This window comes from Coregonus lavaretus, assembly GCF_964263955.1.
Source record: "Coregonus lavaretus genome assembly, chromosome: 27".
Classification (NCBI taxonomy): domain Eukaryota; kingdom Metazoa; phylum Chordata; class Actinopteri; order Salmoniformes; family Salmonidae; genus Coregonus; species Coregonus lavaretus.
Window position 1 is genome coordinate 18,800,500 of NC_140014.1, and position 19,231 is coordinate 18,819,730.

The 19,231-nt window shown below is 43.1% G+C and overlaps 2 protein-coding genes across 2 annotated transcripts in view; one reads left to right on the forward strand and one right to left on the reverse strand.

The window, feature by feature from the left end:
- Positions 1 to 894: 894 nt before the first annotated feature.
- ccdc28b (coiled-coil domain containing 28B) lies at positions 895 to 6,307 on the forward strand (the record flags this gene model as incomplete). Its single annotated transcript, XM_084144169.1, has 5 exons — positions 895 to 1,133; positions 1,272 to 1,441; positions 1,604 to 1,758; positions 6,093 to 6,115; positions 6,253 to 6,307. 5 exons carry the CDS (start codon positions 895 to 897, stop codon positions 6,305 to 6,307), a joined length of 642 nt encoding a protein of 213 aa, XP_084000295.1.
- Positions 6,308 to 10,088: 3,781 nt separating this feature from the next.
- The window catches only part of LOC311102753 (TOG array regulator of axonemal microtubules protein 1-like), a 49,438-nt gene continuing 40,295 nt past the window's right edge, over positions 10,089 to 19,231 (reverse strand). The window contains exons 12-22 of the mRNA XM_084144139.1: positions 18,888 to 19,118; positions 16,176 to 16,299; positions 15,851 to 15,956; positions 15,317 to 15,552; positions 14,974 to 15,132; positions 14,739 to 14,865; positions 14,037 to 14,152; positions 13,642 to 13,822; positions 11,859 to 12,078; positions 11,657 to 11,743; positions 10,089 to 11,337 (exon numbers count right to left, since the gene is read on the reverse strand). Coding sequence (XP_084000265.1) covers positions 11,009 to 11,337; positions 11,657 to 11,743; positions 11,859 to 12,078; positions 13,642 to 13,822; positions 14,037 to 14,152; positions 14,739 to 14,865; positions 14,974 to 15,132; positions 15,317 to 15,552; positions 15,851 to 15,956; positions 16,176 to 16,299; positions 18,888 to 19,118 — 1,916 coding nt within the window. The 3' untranslated portion in view covers positions 10,089 to 11,008. The remainder of the gene's footprint in view (positions 11,338 to 11,656; positions 11,744 to 11,858; positions 12,079 to 13,641; positions 13,823 to 14,036; positions 14,153 to 14,738; positions 14,866 to 14,973; positions 15,133 to 15,316; positions 15,553 to 15,850; positions 15,957 to 16,175; positions 16,300 to 18,887; positions 19,119 to 19,231) is intronic.

Genomic DNA, 19,231 nt, shown 5'->3' on the forward strand with positions numbered 1-19,231 from the left:
CTGTCATTATCTCTTGCCCACGTAGCCGTCGGTTAAAAACATTTTATTAAATAAATATATTTTAATACATTTAAAGCAATATGTTTGCGGGATGCACACATCTATATCCATCTGATTTCTTGAAATTAAAAATAATATTGGTAAGAGTGAAATTTAGGCCTACAAGATATCACTAATCACTTCCAAGTAACATGAAGTTGTGAACATAACTTAGTTATTTTTGCCAATATGTTTTATTTAGAAAATTACACTTGCATGATTGTCCACGTGTTTTCAGCTATATCAGTTGAAAGACTTGTTTGCAATATGTTGTCAGACCAATTACAAAGAAATGATGCATTCTAAAAATACCTCAGTGGACCTGTTTCACACAGGCCTATTATACAGGGACAGACATTCTAAAATGAATCCTCATCATTGGATGTTTTTCCCATAAGCCTATAGTATTACCTGGATGTGTGACCTTGTTCACCTTGAACATTTACCAAGCTAGTCAAAATAATGAATATTTAAGAATATTGCAAAAGCCCAGGTGGGGGTATTAGGTTGGGTACATTCACCCTGGCAGCCATCCAGCCATGAATCCTTCTGCAGTGAACCCCTTTGTTGTTTGCCAGAGGATCTTGTCAGTGATAAGAGGCTACTTCAATTGAGCAGCCTGGTAGTATTCAAGATACAGCAAGTGCTACCATTTGAAATGAGAGAATTACATCAATTTGACATTTAGCAGGTCTACCAAGTAAAATGTCTGTTGTAGGGTGGTGGTTCACTCCAGTCCTGTCAGGGAGGGGAAGCACTAGCGCCTGACTTCCTACCGTTATTGTTGTTACAGGATGTCCTGAAGCTCAGGCAGGGTCCACTAATTTTACCCAGAGGACTTCACTCCAACAAGCCATGGAGGACAAGCGTAAGAAGCGGAGCCCCAAAGTGTCTCTCCCCCAGCCCCCTCCTCCCCCGGTCAACCCCCGTAAGCTCTCAGTCCTCCCCTCCAGCAAGAGTGCCACCTTCTCCCTTGGCCTCCCCCAACCCCCCTCCCCAAAAAACAGAGGCAAGTTCAAGAGGTCCATTGGGGCAGCAGGACAGTCCAAAGATGTGCTCAGTGTGGTCGTAGCAGCTCCACCAAAGACCACAAGGTTTGTAACAGTCACAATGTCTACTTTTATCGGTCAAATTAGTTGGATTGACAAAATGTATATAAGAGGTTGAATTAATGTTACATTAGGGTACAGGTTGTGTTTACTGTTTCCTGTTGTCTGGTCTGTGTTCACCAGGCCTCATAAGGAGAAGGCCAGGGCTCCCCAGCCCGCAGGGCCCAGTAAGGTGTCCCAATCCTCCCCACTGCAGCACTCCTTCCTCACGGACGTCTCTGATGTGAGAGAGATGGAGGGAGGCCTCCTCAACCTGCTCAATGACTTCCACTCCGGAAAACTGCAGGCCTTTGGTAAGATGACCATGGAACACACTGTGAATACTGAGACACAGTTACACAGTGGAAATGCGGCCATTTGTTTGACATTGTGCCATAGTACCATGGTTACATAGAAAGTTATGTCTCTTTGACAGATATGTAAAAGTGTGTATGACCCTTGCTGTGTCCTCTCAGGGAAGGTGTGCTCCTTTGAGCAGCTGGAGCATGTGCGTGAGATGCAGGAGAAGCTTGCACGGCTACACTTCAGTCTGGACAGCCATGTGGAGGAGCTGTCAGAGGACAAGAGGAAGTGTGCCTCCGACCACAACCTGGAGCACCTGCTCTGCAATGTAAGCACCTGACCTAACACTCTACAATACTCAATGAATGATTTACTCACACTGTAGTACACAGCTCACCACATTTGATGTCCTTACCTAGAACATACGCATTGGGCAAAAACTGGTTGAATCAACATTGTTTACATATCATTTCAACAAAAAAATGAAATGTGATGATGTTGAATCAACGTGGAAAACTGATTGGATTTGGAAAAAAAGTAATCAACGTAAGGGAATATAGTCTAATTTTCACCTAACTTTTAACTTAAATCCAATGGCGTGACATGTTTTGTTGATTTCACATTAGTTGAAAACTCAACCAAATGCACGTTGAACTGACGTCTGTGCCCAGTGGGTAGTGTCATGTTGAACCACACTAGTCAAGTGAAATGGTTATTTACATGCTGTTTGTAAATAAGCAGAATATGGTTATTCCCACACATGAATGTTTACATCCTAAGCAGATGCTCTTGAGTCATATATTTCTTCCAGCACACTGCTGTCTTTTGGACAACATCCAGTCCAAAAATGTGATAATTAATAATGCATGCTTTTCACATACTGTCCAGGCACACAGTAGTTGGCTGTGGAGAGGCAGCAAACAGTGAGATCGACAGACCAGAGACAATTTGACCTTAGGCTCAAAATGTCTAATGTGTCTATTGTTAGTTCGATTTCTAGGATCCACTGCTGTGGTGTGGTATTTGTGCTGGGGGGGAATTGCTGTGGTATGTGTGAGGGTGGTGTGAAAGCCCTTCAGCTCATTATATATATGGGTGCCAAGAATACTCTGTAGCCATAGCAGCAGAGGATAATGTAGCAGCAAAACAGATGGGCTGTGAAATTACATTTTCACTGTTTAAATTAATGGCGCCGGAGGGGATGGCTGCCGTTTTATGGACTCTTAACCAACCTGCTATTTTGTGTGTTTTTCGCATTGTTTGTAACTTATTTTGTACATAATGTTGCTGCTACTGTCTCTTATGACCGAAAAGAGCTTCTGGACATCAGAACTGCAATTACTCACCTTGAACTGGATGAATAATTTTTCTTTAATGAGTCGGACGAGAGGGATTTGCTCCAGACACCCGACAGGGCCCTCATCCCTGTCATTCGCAGTAGAAAGAAAAGGAGATATTGCGGAATGAGATCGAGGGTGCTTGGTAAGGAGCCGGCGACGAGTGGCTAATCTGCCTTTGCCATCAGCACTCTTGGCCAACTTACAATCGCTTGATAATAAAGTGGACGAACTACAGGCACGAATATCCTACCAACGTGACATTAAAAACTGTAATATCTTACGCTTCACCGAGTCATGGCTGAACGAAGACATGAATAACATACAGCTGGTGGGTTATACACTGTATCGGCAGGATAGAACAGCAGCCTCTGGTAAGACAAGGGGTGGTGGTCTATGTATATTTGTAAACAACAGCTGGTGCACGATATCTAAGGAAGTCTCAAGGTTTTGCTCGCCTGAGGTAGAGTATCTCATGATAAGCTATAGACCACACTATCTACCAAGATAGTTTTCATCTATATTCTTCGTAGCTGTCTATTTACCACCACAACCCGATGCTGGCACTAAGACCGCACTCAATGAACTGTATACGGCCATAAGCAAACAGGAAAACGCTCATCCAGAGGTGGCGCTCCTAGTGGCCGGGTACTTTAATGCAGGGAAACTTAAATCCATTTTACCTCATTTCTACCAGCATGTTAAATGTGCAACCAGAGGGAAAAAAACTCTAGACCACCTTTACTCCACACACAGAGACGCGTACAAAGCTCTCCCTCGCCCTCCATTTGGCAAATCTGACCATAATTCTATCCTCCTGATTCCTGCTTACAAGCAAAAACTAAAGCAGGAAGCACCAGTGACTCGGTCAATAAAAAAGTGGTCAGATGAAGCAGATGCTAAGCTACAGGACTGTTTTGCTAGCACAGACTGCAATATGTTCCGGGATTCTTCCGATGGCATTGAGGAGTACGCCACCTCAGTCACTGGCTTCATCAATAAGTGCATCGATAACGTCGTACCCACAGTGACTGTACGTACATACCCCAACCAGAAGCCATGGGTTACAGGCAACATCCACACTGAGCTAAAGGGTAGAGCTGCCGCTTTCAAGGAGCGGGACTCTAACCCGGAAGCTTATAAGAAATCCCGCTATGCCCTCCGACGAACCATTAAACAGGCAAAGCGTCAATACAGGACTAAGATCTAATCGTACTACACCGGCTCCGATGCTCGTCGGATGTGGCAGGGCTTGCAAACTATTACAGACTACAAAGGGAAGCACAGCCGCGAGCTGCCCAGTGACATGAGCCTACCAGACGAGCTAAATTACTACTATGCTCGCTTCGAGGCAAGTAACACTGAAACATGCATGAGAGCATTGACTGTGTGATCACGCTCTCCATAGCCGATGTGAGTAAGACCTTTAAACAGGTCAACATTCACAAGGCCGCAGGGCCAGACGGATTACCAGGACGTATACTCCGAGCATGCACTGACCAACTGGGAAGTGTCTTCAATGACATTTTCAACCTCTCCCTGTCTGAGTCTGTAATACCAACAAGTTTCAAGCAGACCACCATAGTCCCTGTGCCCAAGAACACTAAGGTAACCTGCCTAAATGACTACCGACCCGTAGCACTCACATCTGTAGCCATGAAGTGCTTTGAAAGGCTGGTCATGGCTCACATCAACACCATTATCCCAGAAACCCTACACTCACTCCAATTTGCATACCGCCCCAACAGATCCACAGATGATGCAATCTCTATTGCGCTCCACACTGCCCTTTCACACCTGGACAAAAGTAACACCTATGTGAGAATGCTATTCATTGATTACAGCTCAGTGTTCAACACCATAGTGCCCTCAAAGCTCATCACTAAGCTAAGGACCCTGGAACTAAACACCTCCCTCTGCAACTGGATCCTGGACTTCCTGACAGGCCGCCCCCAGGTCGTAGGGGTAGGTAACAACACATCTGCCACGCTGATCCTCAACACGGGGGCCCGTGCGTGCTCAGTCCCCTCCTGTACTCCCTGTTCACTCATGACTGCATGGCCAGGCACGACTCCAACACCATCATTAAGTTTGACGATGACACAACAGTGGTAGGCCTGATCACCGACAACGATGAGACAGCCTATAGGGAAGAGGTCAGAGACCTGGCCGTGTGGTGCCAGGACAACAACCTCTCCCTGATCAAGACAAAGGAGATGATTGTGGACTACAGGTAAAAGAAGAGGACCGAGCATGCCCCCATTCTCATCGACGGGGCTGTAGTGGAGCAGGTTGAGAGCTTCAAGTTCCTTGTTGTCCACATCACCAACAAACTAACATGGTCCAAGTACACCAAGACAGTCGTGAAGAGGGCACGACAAATCCTATTCCCCCTAAGGAGACTGAAAAGATTTGGCATGGGTCCTCAGATCCTCAAAAGGTTCTACAGCTGCACCATCGAGAGCATCCTGACTGGTTGCATCACTGCCTGGTATGGCAACTGCTCAGCCTCCGACCGCAAGGCACTACATAGGGTAGTGCGTACGGCCCAGTACATCACTGGGGCCAAGCTTCCTGCCATCCAGGACCTCTATACCAGGCGGTGTCAGAGGAAGGCCCTAAAAATTGTCAAATACTCCAGCCACCCTAGTCATAGACTATTCTCTCTGCTACTGCACGACAAGCGGTACTGGAGCGCCAAGTCTAGGTCCAAGAGGCTTCTACCCCCAAGCCATAAGACTCCTGAACATCTAATCAAATGGCTACCCAGACTATTTGCATTGCATCTTTTACGCTGCTGCTACTCTCTGTTTATTATCTATGCGTAGTCACTTTAATAACTCTACCTACATGTACATATTACCTCAATTACCTTGACTAACCGGTACCCCCTGTATATAGCCTCGCTATTGTTATATTTACTGCTGCTCTTTAATTATTTGTTATTTTTATTTCGTATTATTTTATATTGTATTTTGTATGATTTAAAAAATATATTATTTCTTAAAACTGCATTGTTGGTTAAGGGCTTGTAAGTACGCATTTCACTGTAAGGTCTACTACACCTGTTGTATTCGGCGCATGTGACAAATAAAATGTGATTTTATTTAAATTAGCTAGAAGAATTTAACTTAATCATTTGGGCTTATTTAGGACTTACGAACAGTAATACAATGATAGATGTGGTGAAATGATGTTGAGTATTGATCTAACATTCTGTAGGCTATTGTTGTGTAAAGCCTATGCTTCCATCTAATGAATTTTGACTTAGATTACCTCAACATTGGACTATATAATCTGATCATGTACTTCATTTCCCCTTCAGCTGGAGGAACTCAGCAGCTCAATGTATCCTTTTCTAAAAGTTGTCTTGTAATCTCTGGGATTCACCTGGCTCACCAGGGAAAACACTGGCTTTGAATCATCTATATTTAGCTTGAATCCTTAACGTGTCTGTGTTGGATCCTTAATGTACCTTTGTCCAGACAAAAACTACACCTGGCTGAAAACCAGGACCTGTCCAAGACTTCTGGACCTTGACGAGAGAGATTAGGATGACAGATTGCTCATCATCCCATGACGACGAGGAAAGGTTGCCATTATATTGATCCAACTGCCTTAGCACCAAAACTGGGCCACATAGAGCCCCTGGTTAGATAAAGATTTATATATGATTGATTCAATCAGGTGTCAACTGTCAAGCACATCAACTGTGATCTAGCGATAAATACTCCACATTCATAGCACAAGTTCTGCTTATTTTAGTTATAGCACTGTACTGTAGTCTACATCTTTTGTCAAGGAATATTCCGAAAGTTAAAAAATAGCCTTTGAACTTATACTTGTATAGAGTGCAGCGGCAGGGTATGCTACTGAATCCTGTTATTTGTGTGTGTGCACATCTGTAAAGGGGACAAGATATCCACCATCTTTATCCAACTCTCTATTTCAGAGGCACACATACTTTATAATCTAAGTGAGAAAGGTTGCTGTAATGCTAGGCATTGATAGACATTGATATTGTGCATTTTCTCATTAATCGTCATATGATCATTTCTTTACTGAAATTAAGGACATCATTATATATCTTTGATTGCTGAATATACAGTGGGGAAAAAAAGTATTTAGTCAGCCACCAATTGTGCAAGTTCTCCCACTTAAAAAGATGAGAGAGGCCTGTAATTTTAATCATAGGTACACGTCAACTATGACAGACAAAATGAGGGAAAAAAATCCAGAAAATCACATTGTAGGATTTTTTAATGAATTTATTTGCAAATTATGGTGGAAAATAAGTATTTGGTCAATAACAAAAGTTTCTCAATACTTTGTTATATGGGGTTGAGATCTGGAGACTGGCTAGGCCACTCCAGGACCTTGAAATGCTTCTTACGAAGCCACTCCTTCGTTGCCCGGGCGGTGTGTTTGGGATCATTGTCATGCTGAAAGACCCAGCCACGTTTCATCTTCAATGCCCTTGCTGATGGAAGGAGGTTTTCACTCAAAATCTCACGATACATGGCCCCATTCATTCTTTCCTTTACACGGATCAGTCGTCCTGGTCCCTTTGCAGAAAAACAGCCCCAAAGCATGATGTTTCCACCCCCATGCTTCACAGTAGGTATGGTGTTCTTTGGATGCAACTCAGCATTCTTTGTCCTCCAAACACGACGAGTTGAGTTTTTACCAAAAAGTTATATTTTGGTTTCATCTGACCATATGACATTCTCCCAATCCTCTTCTGGATCATCCAAATGCACTCTAGCAAACTTCAGACGGGCCTGGACATGTACTGGCTTAAGCAGGGGGACACGTCTGGCACTGCAGGATTTGAGTCCCTGGCGGCGTAGTGTGTTACTGATGGTAGGCTTTGTTACTTTGGTCCCAGCTCTCTGCAGGTCATTCACTAGGTCCCCCCGTGTGGTTCTGGGATTTTTGCTCACCGTTCTTGTGATCATTTTGACCCCACGGGGTGAGATCTTGCGTGGAGCCCCAGATCGAGGGAGATTATCAGTGGTCTTGTATGTCTTCCATTTCCTAATAATTGCTCCCACAGTTGATTTCTTCAAACCAAGCTGCTTACCTATTGCAGATTCAGTCTTCCCAGCCTGGTGCAGGTCTACAATTTTGTTTCTGGTGTCCTTTGACAGCTCTTTGGTCTTGGCCATAGTGGAGTTTGGAGTGTGACTGTTTGAGGTTGTGGACAGGTGTCTTTTATACTGATAACAAGTTCAAACAGGTGCCATTAATACAGGTAACGAGTGGAGGACAGAGGAGCCTCTTAAAGAAGAAGTTACAGGTCTGTGAGAGCCAGAAATCTTGCTTGTTTGTTATTGACCAAATACTTATTTTCCACCATAATTTGCAAATAAATTCATAAAAAATCCTACAATGTGATTTTCTGGATTTTTTTTCCTCTCAATTTGTCTGTCATAGTTGACGTGTACCTATGATGAAAACTACAGGCCTCTCTCATCTTTTTAAGTGGGAGAACTTGCACAATTGGTGGCTGACTAAATACTTTTTTTCCCACTGTATGTACACAGCCATATAATCAACTGTAGCAAAAATAACATGTTAGCCCATGTTGTCAAAGCCACTGTGGGTCAGCTCAGCACCTTGGGATGTTCGTCCTGATTTTAATACCTTCTAGCAAAACATTTATTATGATTAGGAGGGACACACTGGATGTGGTGGTTAGAAACACAATGTTTATAAATATTTTATGGTTTATAAAGCTAAAGAGAGTACTTGAACAGTGTGAGATATAAATTGTATATGTTGGTGAAATTTAACTATGTGAGGGAATGTCTAAAATTGATGACTACAGTCTGAAAATGTCATTGTAGCTTCTCAAACTGGACATTTTCTCACAGCTATGTCAAGAAATTGTTAAACCAAGGTATAATGACATTTGCTGGCTCTGCATTGGCAATGAGCTGCCTTAGTTTAGAATATTCTGGCATTTGAGGCTCAGCAGTAGCAGTAGCAACCGTCCAAAGCACAAGCCAGCCCAACCAGCCACTGCAATGCTGTAACATGGATAGACAGACATTTGGGCCATGGCTATTTACCCTTATCCACTAATGGTAGATGTCAAATGTAATTGTGGGTGCAAACATCTGATGTGTGTGTATGAAGAGAACATGTTGTAGAAACATGCATAAACACATACACTGCAAGATACTACTACATTCAAATAACATAATGCAGGACTTAATTTTTGCAAAGTAGTTTAGTCTTTGTGATAGAAACCTATAACCATCATTTTCACAAGGCAGCTGCTCTCCATTTGCTGTGATTTTCATACAAGTTGCTCAACTCTAAACCAAACTAGTATGCCTAGATCATATACTCATTTCTAAGACGATTAATGTGTAATTCGTTTGAAAAGTTCTGCATGTTGTGTGTATGGGACCAGAGAGTCACTTTCTTTGGTTCATTAGAAGTGTAAGATTGAAAGCTTTGTTTTACGTCACCTTGCCAAGCCTACCTCTTTTTCCAATATGGCCTGGACCTGAGTCCTATAAGAACTGTAGCTTCTGACTACTAGGACCCTGTTACATATCTGTCGATGAGAACTACCTTCAAGGAACTTGACATTTTATACAATCTTGTCTTTTGCTTTGCTATTAAGTCCCTGTGTTTTGCACAGTCATGTCACATGACCAGGGGTGTATTCATTACAGAAACAGTTGACTGTTTAAGAACCAAACGGAATGAAACTGGGAGGGACCTACCTGTCCAATAGAAACTCGTTTGCGTTTTCTGTTTGGAGTAAACGGTTTGTTGCAAAACGTTTTGCAACAGAAAACGTAATTACTACACCCCTGGATTTAAAAAATATATTTCAACAAAAGGTCCCCTTTTCTTTTTATGTCAGATGGTCCAGCACCATCCTTAGACAATTGCTTACATTTTTGGTGTGAATCTCATTTCTGGAAAAGGCTTAAAATAAAGGTCATGTGATATGAAAGCCCAAAACACAGGGCCCTAACTTTGTAATTTAACCCCTGCAAAACTAATTGTATTTATTTACTTGTAAATAAAAGTAAATCGGTGACAGTCTTGTTTTAACTGACTCAGATGCTCAATCTTGCATGTAGTGATTGAAATAGATCCTTACCTTACAGCGCCATCTTCCTCAAGAGTGACCAGGCACACATATCCTCTTTTTCCCTTTGGGGGACACGAGGCAACAAGGTCAACCACACTGACGCATTACAATGATAGTATAAGCAGGCAAGTGGGTTTCCTCGCAATGAAGAACTTCTCACTCATTTTTAGGCATAAGAATTAAACCAACTGGAGCACTTAGTTTACAGAAATAAACACTTTATTTATATATCAATATCTGTCTTTCCTCTTGTTAATACACAAGTTCAATATAATTTAAACAGAATAGTGAAAGGCTACTTCAAGACTGGCACTATACTGAAACAGAATCACAGGCCTGGGCTTCACCGTCTCTGTATCAATCGTTGGTTTAAAGCTAAATGGTTTCAATGTTATACCCACAGTTGATTTAGGCATCGGTGTACATATCTTTTAGAAAGAAATAACAATTTTTTTGATTCCCTGTCAGTACATTTTGGTCATAAAACAACAAAAAATAAGGTATGTCACAACACCACTTCAACAAATTGTTACAATAGGACTTTCAAACCATTTACAATTGATAAATTATAAACTGCAACATTGTACAGCATACAAATTAGGCTAATACTATGCAATCACACATTTGAGCTAAACAAAAGTAATTTGATATCATTAATCTTCACTGACAAATCTTTAAAAACAACCGTATAAGACATCTTAGAAATATCACATATTACATTTAATGAAACAGCAAAAATATACATATTTCGGTCCCGTTTCCTTTTTGTGCATTTAAAATGGTACATTCTTCGCAATGTCTCTGATTTGAGTACAATAAGATTCATAAACAAATACAGCGACAATCATATTACGATACATCCAATGCAACATACATGACGACAACTATAATGACAGTGAACTACTTCTTCAAAGTGCAAAGAGAGCAGGTTGTTGAGAGTAAGACCTGATGCCAACAGCTGAAGCCTGCCTGTCTGCCTGTGCTCCTTTATTGAAGGATACCATAACTTGCTGAGAAGAGAGTTGATTTAAGGGCTCTCATCTTAAAGGACTTTCTATACTCTGTAATGTTACAAAAGTGCAGGCACTATTAGAAATGCAGAACATCTCTGTCTTCAAGTAAGGTCAGTGTTTCTGTTCTTCTGTCTGTGGGGGTTTGGTTGTGTTTTGAAGGTTGTGTTTTCTGAGGGGCCCTCGGGGGGAAGGGAGGGTCCTCAGGAGCTCGTTGAGGCCCTTGTGGACGTTGGCATGCTGGGAGGCGGCGCACTCTGCCAGCCCAGGCCCCATGTGGGTGTAAAGGGCTTGGCACAGGTTGGCAGTGGCCCCCCGCACGCTGCCGCCCCGGCCGTGGACGGTGCCGCTGTGGCTGGAGGTGCCCAGGAGGTGCCACAGCAGGGGTAACACCTTCTGTTCCACCACCTGGGGCTTACGAGGATACAGCTCTGTCACCAGATCTGAAAGACAGGCCAGAAGATGAGGGAAGGGAAGTAGGGGGAGGTGGGAAGAGGCAAGGGAGTCAAACACGTAACAAGGAGCTTATGAAATGCTGAGAGCATATGACACTGACACATCTGTTTCTCCCTCCTTTTAAGGCTAAAGACTCCTTGGAGGGCAGGCAGAAAGACAGTTCCCATAGCACTGTTGCTTAGCAGCTGTTGTAAACTCAGATCATAATCCAAATGTTAAAAATCTAATGAAGTTTACAAAGTATCATCTACATAACCTAGGTTGCTAAGGGGATTTATCTCAAGCAAACTGTTTCAGTGAACATACCTGCAACCTTCTCTATGAGATCCACCTTAGCCTTGCCACTCAGGAACTGGGCCTTGGTGCAGAAGGGCTGGAGGAGGAGGGTTGTATCTGTGAACAAAGTAAAGCACAAAGTCTAGTTAGAGATGGTCATCCTCTCAGCTACGTTCGAGCCTTGCATGGAACCTCAAACCAGATGATGTGATCTCAAAAATCAGACACCTACCAAGGTTTTGGATGAGTGCGTGGATGGCTCCAATGGCAGCGGTATAGATAGCATTGTTCTTGGAGTTGAGGTGATTGTCCACGATGGCCGGGACCAGGATGTAGACTACCTGGGCCAGGTTATCCTTCATCACAGTGACGATCTTCTGCAGAGACTCCAGAGCGTACAAGTTGACCTTACTGTTGGACTCCTGCAGTCTGGCCTTAAAGGCATCAAACACCTGGGAGAGAAGCATTACTATAGATTCAACTATGACCTACTTACACAGGTCCTCTTATCTAGGGGCATTTACATGGTTTATATTTCGTCAATAAAAGTTATAGTTTTCTTTGTGATAGTCAGAGGACTTCGGCAATTTGCAGCTTAGGATATATAATAGTGAGCGCGGGTTGACTCATAACCCGCTGTCTCTGCAGTTATATCCGTGAGGCAGGCAGGTTTAGGGTCATGGAATATTGTGTGGATGAAGGGAGGGTGGGTGGCGGACGGGTTGAATAAAGAGAAAACAATACCTTAAACAGGGCTCGAAATTAACGCTTGTCCTCTTGTCCAGGAACAAGTAAAACAAATAATTGGACAAGAAGAGTATAGATTTCAATTTCAATTGTCTGAATGGACAAGATCTTTGATGCATCTTTAGACCCCCCCCCCCCCCCCCTTCCTTCCTTAATTTCTAACAGATATTTTCATCTCTGTCACATGAAACTGCTAGCTCGTGCGGCACGCTTTTGAAAACGATGTTTTCCCGCTAATTGCATTTTGGAACATTTGCGCGCAGCCTACAGCCATGTGCACATTGTTGAGCTTATAATATGAAGAAATAAAACGATCAACATTTTAAGCTAAAAGGTCTGATCTGTTGCATCAGCCTCATTGCTTTTTTTAATTTTTTTATATGCAGTGGTCGTATGAATTTTGAATCAGTTGTCCCAGAACTGTCCCAGAGTCTATTTTGAAACATATACATATTTTTTTTATCATCCCAGGGACGACAGGACGCCCTTAAGGAGGGAGTTATTTTATAAAGACATAAAAAGTATTTGGTTGTAATTGTAACCATCCTCCAGGAGAGCCTTAAAGGGGCAGTGTTGTATTTTGAATATGCAAAGAAGCCAATAGCCAGAGTATAACCTACATTTTTGTCTGGTTCTCTATGGTAAAAAATAAAATAGTAATGCATTTTATTTTGTAAAGTGGAATGCTTGCATCATACCATGATGTACAAATGGTGTTTCTATTTCCTTACAACCGGTCAAACTGATGTCCCTTGGAAATGTTGCACAGAAAATCTTTCCTGTATTTTTTAAAATGTTCTCCCCGGTCCCTAAACGTCTTTGCTCCGCGAAAGAAGCAGAGATCAGAGAAAAACTTGTCAACTACATTGAAGCTACATTGAAGCATTCATTCTATCGATTTATGACATTATTCTGGTGAGCAAGGCTTTATTTAGTCTTCTGGGGCAACATATAATGACAGAAGAGAAGCTGTTGGAAATTAGGCTATATGCAGAAACATATCTAAATCAGGCAACAACAAAAAAAACTGCACCCCTTGTCAAAAAATCGTTTAGCCATCTCTGACTGTAGCCTACAGCGCATTTTCTATATTAGCGGGTTAGGGTTGGGTGCGGGCCTCAGATTTTCCCATTATCACATATAGTCGGGAGGTTGTGGATGGGTTATTAGCAATTGCGGGCGGGTGTGGGTGAACAAACATCTGACCCACGCAACACTAGTATATAAGGCTAAAGAATATCTGGTATTGTTTAGATGACGTCAGTTACCGGAAAGATGCTGCCGATGACTATGTTGGGGTTGTGCTCGCAGTCCACCACTAGCTGGTCAATGCCCTTGATGCGCTCTCTGAAATCCTTTGAACCCAGCTGGGCTGTGAGCTGCTTGATGTACTCGGTCTTGTCTGCAATGCTGTGAGCTTGAGGTCTGCTGCTGTACTGCCCAGACTCCCTGCAGATACACAAACAGTAGGTAAGACATGGAGAGGGGAGTTCATACTGACACATGAACAAACTGTACATACAATGACACAAACTGTGCTAATGCATGGACAAACAGCACAGCTAGCCTTGGCTTTATTGATAACAGTTCAGTATGCTAGGGATGTAAACTTGATGAGACTGACGTGCTACACATTTCAGTTGGTGTTGTCGTGTTTGCCCACCTGTTGACCACTTTGAGGGGTTCCCTGCTGAGAGATGAGGCCCTCACTGTGCCACTGCCAGGGAGGGAACGCCGGCCCCTGGCTGACGGGGTGTCCTGGGGCATCTCTCCAAGGCCCTTCAGACCACATTAACACACATGTAACCACTGCTTCCTTAAAGGCCCAGTGCAGTCAAAAACACGATTTTCCTGTGTTTTATATACAGTATATTTCCACACTATGAGGTTGGAATAATACTGTGAAATTGTGAAAATTATGATAACGCCCTTTTAGTGCAAGAGCTGTTTGAAAAAACTGCCTGAAATGTCACCTTGTTTTGGTGGGATGGAACTTTGGCCTGCCTGGTAGTAAATTAGTGAAATGACCAATAAGAAAAAGAGTTCCAAACCTCTCTACCAATAACAGCAAGTTTTCCGTTTCCCACTCAGACCACTCCCAGACAGTCCTAGCAGAATTCTTGCTTGAGAAATTGCTATTTGCTAAGAAGCTATTTTTGTTTATTTTTGACCATTTTAAATCACAGTAAGGTACTTAATTGTTGCCCAGAAATGATTTCATATTGAGATAAAAACAGCTGCATTGGACCTTTAAAGTAAAAGTGTCTCGTCTCAAAACGCAAGCCCCCAGCAGGGGGAGACAAAAATAGACAGGAATGACTCATAACAGTCACACACACCTTCTCAGTTAGACAGTGTTCTGTACCTTAGTCTTCAGTGTGAAGACAGTGTCTCTGATGGGAGCCAGGTCTTTGGCAGGGATATATTTCTCCAACATCTTATCAAAATCAGGGTGCGATGACAGAAACAGCAGCATCCGGCGTCCCTGGTACCTGAGGAGAAGAACAGCCTCAAACAATGCCACATTCTATTGATAACAGACACACTTACTAGTATTAAAAACAGACATACGTTGGTTTTTAACAAAATTCCCTCCCTACCTAGCTTCCTGGGAGGAGTCTTGTGACAGCTTGGTGACGGCAGGTAGGATTCGGTCGGTGAGGTCTTTCCCTCCAGATAGCAGGCGGGCAGTGCCAATGTTCTCCATCAGGTTGACCATGTGATGACCTGCGCACTTCCTCACCACTGAGTTCAGGTGACTGTTCACAAGAGACAATATCAGGGATGTGGTCAGCACCACATAGAAAATAAAGCCTAATGGCCCACTTTAATGATAAGATACAAGCATGGTAAGATTTAATATCTTCAAGCAAAGCATGTAATTCAAGTACTGGTGCTGAACTGCTGATAGTGCTAGTTGGTGACCGTGAGTGTGTGTCTGACCTGAGGCCGCTGGTGAGCAGGGCGCTGAGGCTGCGGGTGGGGGTACAGTGTTGCACCATGCTGTCCAGCGCTGCGTCCACGTCCTGCCTGATGAAGGCATTGGACTCCCCAGCCTTCTGCAGCAGAGCCTTGGCAGTGCCCTCCAGCTCCTGGTCCATCCCCTTCTGCAGTGCGGTGTACAGCTCACCCATCGCCCCCACAGCAACACGGGACACACCCGACCGAAGGTTCCTCACCTGGGGAGCAATACACTCAGATGACGATGATGATGATGATGATGATGATATTGAATCAGCTAGATCATTTTTTCTTCAGCCATCTCACCAAGGGCTTGAATGGTTACATTGCCTCATCAGGATGTAGGAAAATCTGTCATTAAACAGATAGAGTCTACAAGGACCACCCTGTCTTGAATTGATTGAGGCTGAGATTATGATTAGAAGGAAGAAAATAGATTGGATGAGGGTCCCCAGGACAATGGACTGCACATTAACATTTATATAAGACTAAAAGAATGAGGAGTCGTGGTCATACCTCTTGGATGAGTGCGAGACAGACGTCATGCAGCCTGTTCAGCAGTATGTCTGAATGGTACAGCGTCAGACCACGGAGAAAGGTGAGGCCTTCGATCTTCTTCTCCCTTCATTAATAAATAGAGAAATAGAAATGAGTAATTCCAATCCATTGCTTATATGCATCCAAAAATTATAAAATTTACATTTGAAGTAGGGTCTGACTAGACAATGTTTAAGTATAGCATGGGGTTAAATGCTAGCGGTGGGGTTCAGTTGGACCCCAGGAGGTTTAGTGGTTGCTAAAACGTCAGCTAATAGGGATCCAAATCAAGAATAAAGCTCACCAGTCGTCTGAGTTGAGGAGTTTGAAGCTCTGTGTCAGTGCTAACTCAGGTTTGGAGAACGGCCGTAGTTCAGGTTGCTCTGTCAGGTCACTCTTCTGGCTGGGAGTGCCTGGGGACAACTCATCTGGAGGAAACAACCACATAATTAAATACAACACAATTATGATGGAAATTTCCCACATTTTGTTACGTTACAGCCTTATTCTATAATGGATTCAATCACCCACCCCCCCCGGGGCCACTCAAGTACATTCAGAGACTTGTCCCGAAGCCACTCCTGCGTTGTCTTGGCTGTGTGCTTAGGGTCGTTGTCCTGTTGGAAGGTGAACCTTCACCCCAGTCAAGGATCTCTCTGTGCTTTGCTCCGTTCATCTTTCCCTCGACCCTGACAAGTCTCCCAGTCCCTGCCGCTGAAAAACATCCCCACAGCATGAGGCTGCCACCACCATGCTTCACCGTAGGGATGGTGCAAGGTTTCTTTCAGATGTGACACTTGGCATTCATGCCAAAGAGTTCAATCTTGGTTTCATCAGACCAGAGAATCTTGTTTCTCATGTTCTGAGTCCTTTAGGTGCCTTTTGGTAAACTCCAAGCGGGCTGTCATGTACCTTTTACTGAGGAGTGGCTTCCGTCTGGCCACTCTACCATAAAGGCCTTATTGGTGGAGTGCTGCAGAGATGGTTGTCCTTCTGGAAGGTTCTTCCATCTCCACAGAGGAACTCTGGAGCTCTTTCAGAGTGACCATCAGGTTCTTGGTCACCACCCTGACCAAGGCCCTTCTCCCCCGATTGCTCAGTTTGGCCAGGTGGCCAGCTCTAGGAAGAGTCTTGGTGGTTCCAAACTTCTTCCATTTAAGAATGATGGAAGCCACTGTGTTATTGGGGACCTTCAATGCTGCAGAAGTTTTTTGTACCCTTCCCCAAATCAGTGCCTCGACACAATCCTGTATCCTGTCTTGGAGCTCTACGGACAATTCCTTCGACCTCATGGCTTGGTTTTTGCTCTGACATGCACTGTCAACTGTGGGACCTTATATAGACAGGTGTGTGCCTTTCCAAATCATGTTCAATCAATTGCATTTACCACAGGTGGACTCCCAAGTTGTAGAAACATCTCAAGGATGATCAATGGAAACAGGATGCACCTGAGCTCAATTTCGAGTCCCATAGCAAAGGGTCTGAATACTTATGTAAATAAGGTATTTCTGTTTTTTTATTTTCTGTAAAAAGTGAAGGGGTCTGAATACTTTGCCTTCAGAAAGTATTCACACCCCTTGACTTAATCCACATTTTGTTGTGTTATATTTAATTCATTTTGAATTCAGGCTGTATTTTTTCTCTCTCACCCATCTACACACAATACCACATAATGGCAAAGTGAAAACAGTTTTTTTTTAGAAATGTTTGCACATTTATTGAAAATGAAATACATAAATATCTAATTTGCATAAGTATTCACACCCAGAGTCAATACTTTGTAGAAGCACCTTTGGCAGCGATTACAGCTTTGAGTTTTTCTGGGTAAGTCTCTAAGAGCTTTTCACACCTGGATTGTACAATATTTGCACATTATTCTTTTTAAAATTCTTCAATCTTTGTCAAATTGGTTGTTGATCATTGCTAGACAGCCATTTTCAAGTCTTGCCATAGATTTTCAAGCCGATTTAAGTAAAAAAAACTAACTATGCCACTCAGGAACATTCAATGTCGTCTTGGTAAGCAACTACAGTGTATATTTAGCCTTGTGTTTTAGGTTATTGTCCTGCTGAAAGGTGAATTTGTCTCCCAGTGTCTGGTGGAAAGCAGACTGAACCCGGTTTTCCTCTAGGATTTTGCCTGTGCTTAGCTCTATTCCGTTTCTTTTTATCCTAAAAAACGTCCTTACCGATGACAAGCATACCCATAACATGATGCAGCCACCACCATGCTTGAAAATGTGAAGAGTGGTACTCACTGATGTGTTGTGTTGGATTTGCCCCAAACATAACGCTTCAGGACATACAGTAAAGTTAATTTATTTGCCACAACAGTTTTTGCTGTTTTATTTAGGGCCTTATTGCAAACAGGAACAACTTATTTAGGCTTGCCATAAAGGGTTTGAATACTTACTGACCCAAGACATTTCAGCTTTTCATTAATTTCTAAAAACGTAATTCCACTTTGACATTATGGGGTATTGTGTGTAGGCCAGTGACACAAAATAAAAATGTAATCCATTTTAAATTCAGGATGTAACACAACAAAATGTGGAAAAAGTCAAGGGGTGTGAATACTTTCTGAAGGCACTGTATGGCCACAACAACACACAGCAGAGTGTTACATTACAGCTCTATTGTTACATTACAGTTCTATCAGTCACTGGCTAAATGAAGCAGCGTGCGTGGCAGGAGATGTATTAATAGAAGCTGTGAAAACAAAGCTTTGCACTCCATTATCTAAGAGAACATCTCATTTACTGTTCCCAAGCTCAGCTACTGTTGGAGCTGCGATGGGCTAATTAGTAGTGCACTAAACCTCTTTAGAATGAGATATGATGTGTTGACTGATTCATCTATCCACCATGTTAAAAAGTATAATTAAGTTGCTAAAATGAATGAGAGACACCACAGAACATACAGTCATGTATTTAATGCTATGATGAAAAACAGTGTGGCGCTACCCTATAACTGCAAAGAGACAGATTATATGATGACTGCCAGACTGTTCCACTGACCTGAGCTGTGTGAGAGGGACGGCCGTGCACTGCTGAGACTGGGAGCCCTCCTGAGGCGGGCCAGGGTGCTCCTGGGGTTGGGAGGGACCGTGGGGGGGCTAGGCTGGTGAGGGGGACTGAAACATTTAATGGGGTTCTGGGATCCCTGGGGGCTGGCAGGGCTGGTGGGAGACTCGTCTGGTAGAGAGTCAGCCTTGGTGGACGTCACTATGCTACCATTCAGATGCAAGTCTGTTAGGCGAAGAACAAACACTATAGAGATTAACCACAAGCACAAGCAGGAAGACGCATGCTACTGTCAGAACAAAAATGACAAAACATTTCGCAACATTACAAAAGCCAGT